The sequence below is a fragment of the Ruditapes philippinarum genome, unplaced genomic scaffold (assembly GCF_026571515.1).
Source record: "Ruditapes philippinarum isolate M1 unplaced genomic scaffold, ASM2657151v2 ctg482_1_1_1_1, whole genome shotgun sequence".
NCBI lineage: Eukaryota > Metazoa > Mollusca > Bivalvia > Venerida > Veneridae > Ruditapes > Ruditapes philippinarum.
In genome coordinates this window covers 108,473-124,186 of record NW_026858977.1, presented here as the reverse complement: position 1 = coordinate 124,186, position 15,714 = coordinate 108,473, and the positions used below count along the sequence as shown (strand labels likewise).

Sequence of the window (15,714 nt, the reverse complement as noted above, 5' to 3'; positions counted from 1 at the left end):
GTAAATTGATATGTTTGTTATCTCCCTTTATAAATACTGATCACGTTTTAAGGCAGATGTGGTAATACAATATTCTAGGAGAATATGATAATTTTAATAATCACTGATATTAAAGGTTGACACAGATAATTAAGTCAGTTTTTACATTGTGGAACGAATATGGGGATAGGTTGAAAACATCTAAATTGGCAACAACTGAACAAGTGACAAAGTACAAACCAAACGAATGTGCATGTTATATACTGGAAAAAATTGAATATTTATTTTGAAGGGTTAGTGTTTTATTTACTCTATGAGTGTAAGCCTTAATGTCAACTTGTTATCAGGTTAGTTTATCCAGACTATAGTGGTCTATTTCAGTATTTATATATTGATATCCCTTAAAATAACAATGGAAAATCCCAGGTAAAAATCTGGGCAAATCCATTCCACAAGTGGGTTAGATGTACTTTTACGATAAAAAAAAATCCTCAGAAAAGTGTAGCTATGTTCAAAACAAGTAAAGTATGTTATTGGTTTAGGTTAAATAATTATTGTGACAAGTCATTCATAGGCAAGCAAGGTTAAAATGGCAGTTTCAAATAACATTTTCTTACAGGTGTTGTGTCACATACACTTTTTATCTGCAAAGTTATTAGAAACAGATTTCCATTACAGAGACTGAGATTGAAAACTGGTAAAAGTGCAAATTAAAGAGTTATGGATAAATAATGCAAGATGTTGGTATTTTATTTTTTTGTGACACACATACACAGTTTACATATTCTAGTTAACATGCTTATAAGGTTATTAGAATTGTTGTGACATTGTTTTAAGTCACTTTTAGATCATTTTTGTTAGACCTCTTTTTTGCTTTTTAAGAAAAAAGAAATATTTATGTTTTAGAAAAAAGGCATGTCTTGTGAATAAAAATAATGATTTTTAATTTCGAATATTTACTTAAAGCAATGATTTTATCTGAATTATTTTAACAAATTAGAAAACAGTTGAACTGTATTTTCACTTATATATTATTATAGTGCTTCTTTTAGTCTCATATCTTTAAACTGTGGTCTATCATTTTATATTCCATAAAAAAAACTTCTTTTATAAACAGTAACATGTCACGACATAACCAAAATAACGCATCCACGCAGTCTGATCAGGATCCATGCTGTTCGCTTACAAACCCTATAACAAGTAGAGAATCTGATAGCAAACAGCATGAATCCTGATAAGACTGCACTGCTGCGCAGGCTGATCTGAATCCATGCTGGTCGCAAACGCATTATGTTGGTTTTGCCATGGCATGGCTCAGTTTATTTCTCAGCAGTACAGTATACTGTATGGTCTAAGATTCCTACATTTGTATTATTTTTAAACTTTTTTACTTGTGTATAACAAAACTAGATGCTGATATTCATCTATTTTTAAACTTGGTATTTGATCTATTTTTAAAAAACAGAACTCTTTAAAAAAATAATTTTCAATTATTTTCTACATAAATTCTGCCAATGATTAAACAATAAACGCATGTACTGTCCCTGCATACAACCTGGGTCATAATATAACGGGGGACAAGCTACAACCTACTAGATAAGAAGTCTTATGTTGATGTCTAATTGACACCTGATTGATTAATTAACATAATGATCAATTCTATGTATTACTATGAAAAATAAGATTGATCAATTTTCATTAAATAATATGAAGGTCATTTAAATATTCAAGGACTTTGGACATAAAATACATTTTTTTATTAATATCAACAAGACAAAATTGGGGATAAGTGCGTGTGATAAAGAGATAATGTGTCACTTGTATTGTTTTGCCTATCCTGTTATATAATGACCTAGATACAACAGTTCCCTGTTAATCTATTTAGAACTGTTTCTAAAAATAGAAAATAATGATTTTACTATATTTACAACTGATTGCTAAAAATAGAAAATTTATTGTAAGTGTATAAAATTATGTAGAAAATTTTGAAATTGCATTTTTTATCATTGCTAAAAAAAGTTTTGTATATAAATTTTTTATTGTGTTTGGACCCAGAGATATTCTTTGTGCAATATTTATATGAATGATTGAATGATGAGAATGGTGCTTTAGTTTTGTTTGATTTTCATATATTAAGATATTTTAATTGTAAAATGGTTGGTATGGAAACGTTGTTTACCTGAGAATACAAGGGAGTGAGTGTATGAGCACTGAAACATACATATAGGAGACATTCTTATTTAATATAATTGACTGATTTCTTTAGTTCAGCGGCAAACAAGTTTTTAAGAATGATAAAACTAATTATTTTTTATACAAATTAAGTTTGTAATAATGACAAGATTTTGTCATGATGTTTTTTCTTGGCTACATCAGCTAAAAGTCACTAAATACTAAAAAGAGCAAATTGATAGCTTACTGCAGTATAATTGTAATATACTATAATTCATATTAGCTACAACAGTTAAGTCTGTAGACACTAAGAATGTAATGAAAAATCTGTGTGTTATTGTGCACCCTTGACCTGCTGAAACCATATAATTTTTATTGAAATTTGGCAATTTGTTTCAAACCATATAGTAAGCAGTTTACAACACATGCACTAAGCAGCGTTTTCAACAAGGCTTTCATATTGTTTGATAGCTATTTCATATATCAAAATTACTGAAATCCATTATTTTTAAATGACTTGTTCCATATTTCATGCATGGCAAAATCCAATTTCACAAAGTTAAATAAGTAAAATTTAATCAGTTACTCGTTGAACTGATATTTTGATAAACACCAGTTACTTATATGATACTGTCGCTGGTCCTGTCCTGAAAATTATAAGAGTGAAGTTAAAAAGAGATTCTTCGTGCTTGACATTTAAGATGTTTCCTATTTTCCTTTTATTCCATACAAATCATAAAACAGTTTGAATTTGAATGTCACTGGAATGTCACTTGTATGTCAGTCGTATATATGAGAATCTGTTGATAGGTTAGTACAATATGGATATATTTTATCTATATCATATAATTATAAGGAATGACCTTTATGTACTTGACCTTCAATATGAATATTGTGTAAGTTGGAATATATGATAACATTATGATAATTGCTAACATGCTATACATTGTCAATGTGCTTGATGTGTTAATGTTTGGATACCTGTTTGTATGTATGGTTGTGTGTACCTTCAATAGTTTCTATAATTGTAAAATCTGCTAACTCAGCAATTTCACTCACATTATTTGTATAGCCCTGTACTCTGTATAAAGAAAATTGTGCTACACAGGGGCTTTTGAATTTTTATTAAGCTCTCGATCTTTGGCACAGATATTTCATTTAAATAATATTGTACATACTATGAAAATAATTTTTGCTAGTCCGACATACATAAATGTAATATCTGATCACGGTTAAGTTGTATTATTTGTGAAATTTGTTGTTTCTTTTTCCTCTTTTCTTTAGACATTATTATTTTGTTAAACTCATCATGATACAGTTACATATTTATTAAAACAAAAGAAGTAGGTGAAAATATGTTTGTGTCTATAAAGGAAAACAATATGTAGTATTCTAGGCTATTTTAATGCTGGATTTTGCATTCTCATTAAAGGGACATCACTGACGTTTTTTCACATGATAGGACTTTGTACCATTTAAATGATTCATTATGATTGAACAATGAAAAACATTTTTTTTCACTCAAATGAGACCAAGAATTGCACTAACTCTCAATTTTGCAATTTAATTCAGAGTATATTTCTTTATTGTCTAAAGCATATTTTCCATTTTAAGTGCTTTATATGATCGAAGTGAAAATTACAAATTTTGTCTTTAGGCTTTTTTACCTCTGTGGAGCTCCAATAAATGAATGAAGTTCAGTTGTTTAGTATTTAAAATATAAACATTTTAACAAATTTACTTCAAAATGTGACTAAAAGATTTATGTGAATATGACATAGTTGAAACATTCAAATAAGTCTAATTTTAATTTATGTTTTTAAAATAAAAGTATTTAGTATGTTTAGTATATTCTTGTATATGTACACCACTCACCTACGTTCTTGATACTTTTGACCTAATATCATTCAAATTTAGTGAAACAATATTGGATAACAATATTGGACTCTAGTGTTATGTAGGTAAATTTTACTAAAATAAGGTAACAACCCCTGTCTGGCTGATTTTTTTGAAGTCTTTGGTATTCAAAATGCAGTTACAAGCGTATCAAACTTATACGGCATTATTTTTGGAAATAAATCACTTTGTTTCTAGTGTGTATCATGTATAACAGATATATATCTAGAATGATAGATGAGGATAATTGTATAAAATATGAATTAATTATATGTATATATAAATCTTATCATGATTTGAGATCATATTTGAATGATTATATGTGAATTTACAACATTAATTTATTTATCACATTATTAACTTAGCTTTTATATGTGGTATTGTATTAGATGTTGTCCTTCAATTAATATACAGATAATCTATTGTCAAGCAGTTTTTTTTTTGATGGAATGAATTGTGCATAAAACTAACCTGTGTCGAATTTATAGATTTTTGAGTTTGTATGATTTTTTTTCTTTCCCAGGATATGTGATTTGTATAGCTTTCTACGGAGGGTTGAGAGTGTTAAACTGGCATATCAGTTGATCTTGACCAAGTTCTCAAGCTCTTTTATCATTAATGTTACTATATATTATGCCTATCTTTGACTGAAGTATTTTCATACATTAGTAGATTGATTTGTAAATGTTTCAAGATAAGCAAATTTTTATCTGCTCATGTTGCCAATGTCATTTAAAAGATCTGAGTTTTTTTATGACTATTAATCATTTTATAAAAATAATATATAAAATATAAGTTTGTACAAGAGAGGTTTAGTATATATGTACAATTTCCTCTCTAATTTCATACTATCACTTCAAAAAAAAGCTTATCAGTTTCAAACATGATAATATAAGTATAGTTTGATATAAATCAATTAAAAAGATTAGCTGATAATTAACTTCTGTATACTGCTCTATTCACTGCCTTAGTTATCATTCTGTGTTGTAAGGGTCTTGTGATAATTATATGTGTGCAAACTGTTTTAACACTTTCTACAGAAATATAATATATCAATACATTTCTATATCGCATTGCAAAAAAAAAGTGTTTCTGTTTTAATGAAAATTATTTGGTTTTTCCATCTCATTGGCATTAGATAGTTAATTAGGGATCTCTGTTTAGTTTCATTATGAAACAGAATCAATAAGTTATGAGTGGTAATTTGAAATTAAACAATTTTAGGTCGGCAGATTTGATATTCCATTGTTTCTAACAGAGTAATTGATTCAACTGTAAAAAAAAATATAATAGAAAACAAAATACAAAATCAGATGTCATTTAAAATCTGTAAGTTTTTCATAGATTGTTTTTATTTTGATTTAGATATATATACAGTATATACATACAGTAAAATGTTAGAAGAATAAAGTCACCTAACATGTTGGAATTCTAATGTTCACATTATAACTCCTCTTTAATAAGTTATTTACATTTTCTTGCCTTGTTTTATATGCATGTATGATAGTTTTATGTAGAATCTTTTATAGAAACATTAAAAAAAATCTTTTAAGTCTGAAATATATGAGCATTACTTTTTGTGTTATTACTGCGTAAATTTTAAAATACTTTTAGTAAAGTTTAAATGAAAGTAACATACTAGTATACAGAGGTATAGTGTCAGTAGTAATTGTCACAGGTTTTAGAGTGTAAATCATTTTAGCACCATTTTAGAATATTATGCGATCCTTAAAACTTTTATTACAAATATTTTAATAGATGAGTTGAATTTGTAGCATCAGAATGTAGACATGAATACTCAAATAACTTAGAAACATTTGAAAGATTGAACCTGCTTGTAGAGGAATTAATGTAACACTGTTAAGACTCAGTTTTAAAGATGTACAAGCAGTGTTATATTGAAGTCTCTGTTTTTTATACCAACAGTTTGCACATACCGCTTTGACTACCAGTTATTTTTTCTCTCTCTCTCTCTCTCTCACAGTGGAGATGTTTTACGTGGTTGTAATTGTATATATGGTTGTTTCTCTCGAGAATAAACCATGGTTAAATAGTTGTGTGTTGCTTTCTTTGTTAACCCTTTAATACTGAAATAACACCAGACATTTGTAACAAGGGACCCTATCAGTTTGCCCCTGCACCTCGGGGCAATGAGTAGAAATTGAGCTGTGTATTTACTTTTCCATCGGTCCCGTACTTCAGCTGCAATGGTTTTGAGTATTCTTTAAGTTGCAGCATTTCGACTACTAAAATTTTTAATTATTCTGATCAGCACTGAAGTGAAACAGTTTGTTATAATGTCAGTGGATTATGTTAGATTGAGATTATTCTTGAAGGCTAGATAAGATGTATAAAGTGAATAAACAACAACTGCAAGACAAACAAATGTTTGCTGCTAAATCTGTGCTCATGATACTGATTTATGTGACCCCAACAAAGCGTGATAACTTCCCAATATATTAATATCAATATTTTTAACCAGGTTTTCCGAAGGAAAAAACTGTTTATTAGATTGAGGTTTGCAGCGGGCGGATGGGCGGGCGGGCGTAAACAATTTCTTCTGTGCGCAACTCCTCCTACATTTTTCAACGGATTTTGACCAAACTTTCACAGAAGCTTTGTCATCAAGTGACCTGGCGCATATTGTCGGGGTTTTGTGATTGGATAATATTTGACCTAATTATGGCCCTTTGTTTTTTTTTCCTTATATAGAATATATAGTGAATAATTTCTTCTGTGCCCAACTGTTCCTACATTTCTCAATGGATTTTGACCAAACTTTCACAGAGGCTTTGTCATCAAGTGCCCTGGTGCATATTGTCGGGGTTTTGTGATTGGATAATATTTGACCTAATTATGGCCCTTTGTTTTTTTTCCCAATATAGGATATATAGTGAATAATTTCTTCTGTGCCCAACTGTTCCTACATTTCTCAATGGATTTTGACCAAACTTTCACAGAGGCTTTGTCATCAAGTGCCCTGGCGCATATTGTCGGGGTTTTGTGATTGGATAATATTTGACCTAATTATGGCCCTTTGTTTTTTTTCCCAATATAGGATATATAGTGAACAATTTTCTGTGCGCAACTCCTCCTACATTTCTCAACGGAATTTGACCAAACTTTCACAGAGGCTTTGGCATCAAGTGCCTTAGGGCATATTGTCAGGGTTTTGTGATTGTATAATATTTGACCTAATTATGGCCCTTTGTTTTTTTTCCTTATACATATTATATAGTGAACAATTTTTAACATGCGCAACTTCTCCTACATTTCTCAACAAATTTTGACCAAACTTTCACAGTAGCTTTGTTATCAAGTGCCCTGGGGCACATTATCGGGGTTTTGTGATTGGATAATATTTGACCTAATTATGGCCCTTTGTTTTTTTTCCTTATACAGATTACATAGTGAACAATTTTTACCATGCGCAACTTCTCCTACATTTCTCAACAGATTTTGACCAAACTTTCACAGAGGCTTTGTCATTAAGTGCCCTGGTGCACATTATCGGGGTTTTGTGATTGGATAATATTTGACCTAATTATGGCCCTTTGTTATTTTTCCTTATACAGAATATATAGTGAAAAAATTCTTCTGTGCTGAACTCCTACATTTCTCACAGATTTTGTTCAAACTTTCACAGTAGCTTTGTCATCCAGTGCCCTGGCGCATATTGTCGGGGTTTTGTGATTGAATAATTTTTTATTTAATTATGGGCCTTTGTTTTTTTTCCTTATACAGAATATAATTATAGTGAACACTTCCTCTGTGGCAATTCCTCCTACATTATTCATGTTTTACATTGCACATAGTTACATTGTTTGTTGCTTGTATTTGTATTTCAAATACAACATATTTATCTATAATGGTGATAATTGAAAACCTGGTTTCATGGCATTGCCATGTTTCTTGTTGCACTATAATGTAAGATTGTCATTGGTATATATATAAATATATAATTGATGAGTGTGGCATGTGTTTAGAATTATCAACATTTCTTCTGTCCAGACTTTACTCTTAAAGAAGCTTCCCTTAGGAAAAGGAAAGGCATTTAACTTGTAGTTATATTGCAGTTATTTAGCAGTTTTTTCAAATAAATGCCTTTTTTACAATTTTTTGCCCTTCATCTTAATTTGTAGGATTCCATTTAAACAGCAGTTCTTAAAAAACTGGTAAAAACTTGTTGTTAAAAAACTTGTGTCCAGCATTTTTTACCAGTTTTTCAACATTTAAAAATAAATGGTGATGTTAAACAATACTTACATTACCATTTTTTACAAGTTATTTTCTTGAACCATTTTTTTAAGCTAAAAGATTGTGACAGAAGCTGCAGTTTTTACAAGTTTTATTTAAATGCTTTTAGGAAAATATAATTCATGCACACTAATATTCACTTAATACCTTGTAGTGCATCATAGCAATATTGTATGTGTACAACTTGTATATATAATAAGCATATTATAACTATCAAAAGTACATGTACATGTAAGGTACATCACATAACTAATATCATACCATGTTATCAGACTAATCCACTGTCATTTCTAATTATATTTAGACATTTACTTAAACAAAGTGGTCTAATAATAATCATTAATTGTAAGTTTGTTTCTTAATTCAGCAATATCCTAACTTGATAACAAGCTTAGGTCTACATTGTTCTTGAAGAGTATGCTTGCGTGCAGAAAGACCAAAGGGTTGGGACTGATCACTGTGCGTCCTGCGAATTGTGGTAAAAATCCCACCAGCAGCTAGACATACGAGTCAAACAAGGTTTTTCTATTTTTAGCTCTGGAAGCCATTTTGTGCAGCAAAAGGGAATGTGACAGAGATATGCATAACCAGGGTTTGGTGTAAATCTTACTAGCAGTTTGATCTGTGAAGCTGCACAAAGCTTTTTCTATTTTTAGCTATGGTGGCCATTTTGTGCATCAAAACAGAAAGTGCTAGGGATATGCACAACTAGGTTTGGTACTGATCAATCCAGTGAAGATTGATCAAAATCCCAACAGTTGTTTGACAATCCAAATGAGGACGGATGGACCAACAGACGGACAGCTAAGGAAAAAACAATATTGTGGTGCCCAGACCCCTGCTTAGTGTTTCCAGGGCAGTCTGCAGCCTCAAATTAACCCAGGGTTCGTTTTACACGGCCCAAGTACCAAATTATAAATGAACACATAAGACAATTTGTAACTTAAAACTCTTTTAATTAAAATATTATATAGATCAATTTATTTAAATATACATAGTCATGGATGCCTAAAGTCTATTATTATTATTCCTATAGATGACCAGATTTCAGTAAACAAGTACCAGGTTTGGTACAATATAATGAGATACCAGATCTGGTAGTTACCAGATTGGGTACTATACCGGTTTGGGTATTATACCAGATTTGGTATGAACCATTTCTGGAACAACCGTTCTCTACACTGGCAAAGTAATTATAACTGTTTAACAATAACAACAAGTGAATTTCACCTGTATCTGATCCATTTTCAGTTATTTAATCGTCTACAATTATCTACTCAATAGAGTACTTTTCTACCAGACGACCTGATATGAGATGACAACGATATGCTAACGCGCAGTATTTATAGTACCCTGTGACGTCATCACATTAATATTCAAAATGGCCGACCAGTGGCAAATTCAGAAATGTGACAAAATATTAAGCAAGATTACATGAAAATAAACGTATGTCAGCATTTAAGAATAGATAATAAACATTAATATATACAAATGGCATCTGAAAATCATAATAATGTGAGATAAAAGCAGTTACATAGAAAGTAATCATCAAAACAATGCGATGGTTCGTACTCAGAAATATTCGTACTCAAAGTCGGAAAATAAATAAAAGTAATAAAACATTGTTAAAATAGCCTGAGCATCACAATATCATAAGAATTGTATCAATGTATGGTTATGACAAAATTTGTTTGAGACATAACAATAAAGTTACAAAGTTAAAATTATATCTACACATAAATTTATATGCAAATAGATCTAGACCATGCTCCTACAATGCATAGTAATTTCTAAAAAAAATTGCATCAGTTTTACTTTATTCAAGAAACACAATTATCTACTTTGACCTGTTTTAACGTTTTATATAGAATAAAACTAAAACTTGATTACCGGTAAAACTACAAAATCATGAATGATAAATATTTTTCTCTAATACTTTACATATTGGCATAGTTTACATTGTAAACATTTATTTTCAGATGTGAACAGTTGTTAACAGTATTATATTAGCTCAAATAAATGCAACAGTTTTTTGAAAGTTTTTTTGCAGTTATTTATGAGGTCATATAAAGGCTTCAGTAGTTTTTTGAAAGTTTTTAATGATGTCATATAAATGGTTGAAAATGCAAACACAATTTTTTGGCAGTTATTTATGAGGTCATATAAATGGTTGGAAATGCTATCTCCATATTTGGAGGCAGTTTTATGATGTCATCTCATTTACATATTTCGGCTGATTTCAATGCTTTTTCAATGCTAAATAACTGCATTTTAAATGCATTTTAACTGCATTTTAAATGCTTTCTACATAATCACATTTGTCAAGGAAAACTGCTTAATAAATGGTTAAAACTGGTCAGAAAAACAATGCTAAATAACTGCAAGTTAAATGCCTTTCCTTTTCCTAAGGGTTGCCACGACTGCCATGCAGGTATAAATAATTATAAAGTTTTAAATGGTAAAATTTTATCAAGTGAAAAAGTGAAGTAAATTTGAGAAGCACATGTTGACATAGATTAATCAAAGCACAGAAGGCGCTGAATTTGTTTGGGTCTCAGAATGTCAGAAAGGTGAAGGTTGTGAGATTATAAACCAATTTGTTTTTGTATAGTGCCACCAATGCTTTCCAGCGTTTTAATTGTAGTAAATTGGCTGTAAGACTTATTGCAACACTGATATTCAATTCAATGTTTATTTGACTTAAACAATTTGAAAAAAAAATGAGTTGCCTTAATTTGAACTCCAGAACTCTCGCTTCCTAAGCGGGGCGAAAACCCCTCGGCCATGTAGAAGCTATATGTCAACGACCTGAAGAAAACCATATTTTTCTAAACTAGGGTTTGTAACCCTTATTATTTCCACGCTGTTGTTTAACACAGATGTAAATAATCATGGAGCTTACTATAAGCATGTATATCTATAAAGAATAAAACAATATTAGAAATCTTTGACCATCCGGGAACTATTTTGCTTGAAAATTAATGCGCCTGTCATTTGACCATCTCCCCTGAATTTTTCAGCGTTAGTGTACATATAAAGGGAAGTAACCGCTTCAAAAAAGTGGACTACTTTCGGCATTTGCAATTAACAGCATCAGGGTCTGAAATTTCGCTACCATTATTTGTTTGGTCTGACGACCCAAACAAATAAAAACTACCTAAAATATGTCAAAATACTAGAAAATATTCCTTTCTCACTGAGTTACATCGTAGGATAACAAAAAAGTTTTATCTCTATCCCAGTTATGATAATATCTTTCATTTGAATGATTATAAAGCAGGGTGAATTTGGAAGGTATTTGACAAGTATTTAAACAAAGTCTTTAAAATATAACTGACAGCTAATGAATGTAATTAAATCTATTTAAATTGTGTAATACATAAAACAGCAATTTGTAATATAATTCTGTGTAATTATAAACGTGTATTGGACCAGTGACGAAATCTTTATCGCTGTTGAAACCTAGGTAATAAAGAAATATTATAAATACTCTGGTATTAGGAACGAAATAAAATTGGTACGATATGTATTGAGTGCTGATCATGATAGACGCTTAATCTCATTTATGAAAAGCTTCTGATGACCTTGATGACAGAAAAATGGGGAACGACACATTTTGTGAACTTTTAACCTGAATTTTATCAACAAATAAAGTGTCAAAACGACACTAGCACGTGATCTGAATCTGTAAAGGGGTATAGATGCCATATGAGGCTACCACTACGAATGAGCGTAGATCGAAGTCTACGTCGTCTCAGGGACTTGAGGTCCATCCTGCGGGTGGGGGATGGTCAAGTTCTGAGGATTGAACCGTGCCGATTATGCTCAAAGACAACTGAAGGTTAGTTTATGAATGAATTTGTTGTTTTTTTTTATTTTATGAAATAATTGATTGATAACCTTTACAAGCTAACAGTTGTCAGTCAAAAAAGTTAAAAAAAGTGACCATTTTTTCGGCGCCGTCCCCCATCCAAATAATACATCAGGGGGTTGCCAGAAGGGGGATGTGCCCCCTTCTGTTTGGGGGGTTTGAAGGGGGGCGGAGTCCCCCTCATCGCCAAGAAAATTTTGGACTTGTGAGAGGCTTAAAATGACCCCAGGTTGATCATAAAGTAACGTGTAACCAACGCTGAAAAGCCTTTGACTCTATCTCAATCCATTGAGAAGTTGCAGCACTTTGAAATAAATTTTGATGGAAAAAATCGAGGCAAAATAGTGATTTTTGGCAATTTTGAGATGTCCCCTCGTTGCCATGGTAACAGGAAATTTAAGACTGAGCATGTCGTTACAAAGGCAATGGTCCAGTCAACATTTGTGCCAAGTTTGATTAGTATTGAAGCATTTTTCATAGTTTCATAGCAGTTTGAACTTGTAAGAGGAGGCTTTTCAGTTAAAATGGCCATTTTTCACGATAATGCTCATGGGGGAAAGGGTTAACTAAAAAAATATAAATGTTACAAAACAACAATTTTTCACCAAAATTAGGTAAAAGACCACATGTTAACATGGAAAAACTAGATTTTGGGTGATTCCAAGGTTTTTCATCATTTTTTGATAACCTTTTCCTTATATAAGCGTGTTTCGACGGCTTTTTGCCCCCCCCCCCTTTTTGAGGCCTCAAACAGTGAAAAAATGTCCTATTTAGACCCCAAACACTGTTTTTCGTTTGAGAAATGTTGTTAAAAAAAGTGACCATTTTTTTTCGGCGCCGTCCCCCATCCAAATAATACATCAGAGGGTTGCCGGAAGGGGGATGTGCCCCCTTCTGTTTGGGGGTTTGAAGGGGGGCGGAGTCCCCCTCATCGCCAAGAAAATTTTGGACTTGTGAGAGGCTTAAAATGACCCCAGGTTGATCATAAAGTAACGTGTAACCAATGCTGAAAAGCCTTTGACTCTATCTCAATCCATTGAGAAGTTGCAGCACTTTGAAATAAATTTTGATGGAAAAAATCGAGGCAAAATAGTGATTTTTGGCAATTTTGAGATGTCCCCTCGTTGCCATGGTAACAGGAAATTTAAGACTGAGCATGTCGTTACAAAGGCAATGGTCCAGTCAACATTTGTGCCAAGTTTGATTAGTATTGAAGCATTTTTCATAGTTTCATAGCAGTTTGAACTTGTAAGAGGAGGCTTTTCAGTTAAAATGGCCATTTTTCACGATATGCTCATGGGGGAAAGGGTTAACTAAAAAAATATAAATGTTACAAAACAACAATTTTTCACCAAAATTAGGTAAAAGACCACATGTTAACATGGAAAAACTAGATTTTGGGTGATTCCAAGGTTTTTCATCATTTTTTGTTAACCTTTTCCCTTATATAAGCGTGTTTCGACGGCTTTTTGCCCCCCCCCCCTTTTTGAGGCCTCAAACAGTGAAAAAATGTCCTATTTAGACCCCAAACACTGTTTTTCGTTTGAGAAATGTTGTTAAAAAAAGTGACCATTTTTTCGGCGCCGTCCCCCATCCAAATAATACATCAGAGGGTTGCCGGAAGGGGGATGTGCCCCCTTCTGTTTGGGGGGTTTGAAGGGGGGCGGAGTCCCCCTCATCGCCAAGAAAATTTTGGACTTGTGAGAGGCTTAAAATGACCCCAGGTTGATCATAAAGTAACGTGTAACCAACGCTGAAAAGCCTTTGACTCTATCTCAATCCATTGAGAAGTTGCAGCACTTTGAAATAAATTTTGATGGAAAAAATCGAGGCAAAATAGTGATTTTTGGCAATTTTGAGATGTCCCCTCGTTGCCATGGTAACAGGAAATTTAAGACTGAGCATGTCGTTACAAAGGCAATGGTCCAGTCAACATTTGTGCCAAGTTTGATTAGTATTGAAGCATTTTTCATAGTTTCATAGCAGTTTGAACTTGTAAGAGGAGGCTTTTCAGTTAAAATGGCCATTTTTCACGATATGCTCATGGGGGAAAGGGTTAATGAATACTTTAAACTTTTTTTAGTGAATGCTAGCTAGTACTTATGTGACATAAGTAATTCCATGAATCTGTAAAATCATTTGATTGTTCGGTTGTTAAGTAAAATCGAGCAAGAGAACATTATTTCAAATTTAGATTAAGCTTGTTGCTCCAGATTTTGACCCTTTAAGGTTAACAATTGTAACTTATGTTCTCAATTTGTATGTAGATTGTGCATGCCAATACAAATTTGCAGCATAGTATTAGCCACACTGAAAGTTTTTGATCTTTGGACTTGCAACTGTGATTGTTATAATTTTAAATTTAAGAAGAATTATGGTTAAAAGTTTGCATGCAGCTGCTATAATTTATAATAATATATGTATAATTATTATATAGCCGTAATACTAATAGATAAATAGATCTTATATGAAGAAAATTGTCCAACACCAATAACTCTTGCATGGATTTTAATTCACTTATTTCCAATTTAGTTGTGAAATTTACAAAATCTCAGGTTTAATTTTTGGGTTCAAGACCAATCTAACTACTAGTACTACAAACTGAACTAAATCAAGCAAAGTCTGGTGTTATTTCATCTTGGAAGGTTCAGTTAGATTTGGGGAAAATTAACATAGTCAGTTAAAATAGGGATTCCAGAAGACAGAATTGGATAAATTGATATAAAGGGGGAAACTGCATGATTTTAAAGATTTTTCTTGAGGGGATGCAGCCTATAATGGGCCCCAGCTATAGAAGTAAAAAGGCCCTGGAAGTTAATAATTAAAGCTTTCAAGGATTTGGATTACTGTATAGTCATATATATGGGATCATACAAAATTCTTATAAATCTTTAAGTTTTGTGTGCAAGATTTACTTCTCGACTGCAAGCAGCAAAGGATATTCGCTTAAAATTTCACATATATCTAAGCTTGTTTTGTTCTTCTGTAAATCACATTGATCACATGCAGTATGAAATATATATTTAGAAAAAGATCATTTTGCATACTGCATCATCGAACATTGATTTATTATATTTTTTACATGTTTTTAATTGATTTATTTTTATTTACAAGGTTCTAACTCTGTTAGCATTGGTGGTGTCAGCATCAAGATCTCAACACCAAAGAATCCAGAATATGTGCCAAAACACTATTGTAAGAGAGTTTAGTTTTATGTTTACAAGTTTTGTGTGTATGTTTAGAGCCTCTGTGGTAGACTTGTTCAGGTTTTTTGTCTGATATCAGAGCTGTCCAGCTCGATTATAGAAGGTTGGTGGCTCCACTTATTTGCCTTCTTGTGCTAAAGATATCACATTATTTCATGCTTTCCAGTGTTTTATTGTAATATATCAGATGATTATATTCTGATAAACCACTAGTGATATTTATAAAATATAATTTTCACTGTAGCCGGACTATATCTGAATGCGGATGAAAAGAAAATCAAAACTGAATGGAATAACAGGCAAAAATAAATGCCGTCATGCGTAAATTTTGCT

The 15,714-nt window shown here is 31.7% G+C and overlaps 1 protein-coding gene across 1 annotated transcript in view; it reads left to right on the top strand.

Moving 5' to 3' along the window:
- Window positions 1-11,866: 11,866 nt before the first annotated feature.
- The window catches only part of LOC132754834 (von Willebrand factor A domain-containing protein 8-like), a 54,484-nt gene continuing 50,636 nt past the window's right edge, over window positions 11,867-15,714 (top strand). Inside the window, exons 1-2 of the mRNA XM_060745561.1 lie at window positions 11,867-12,145; window positions 15,290-15,370. Of these exons, the coding sequence (XP_060601544.1) occupies window positions 12,013-12,145; window positions 15,290-15,370 (214 nt within the window). The 5' untranslated portion in view covers window positions 11,867-12,012. The remainder of the gene's footprint in view (window positions 12,146-15,289; window positions 15,371-15,714) is intronic.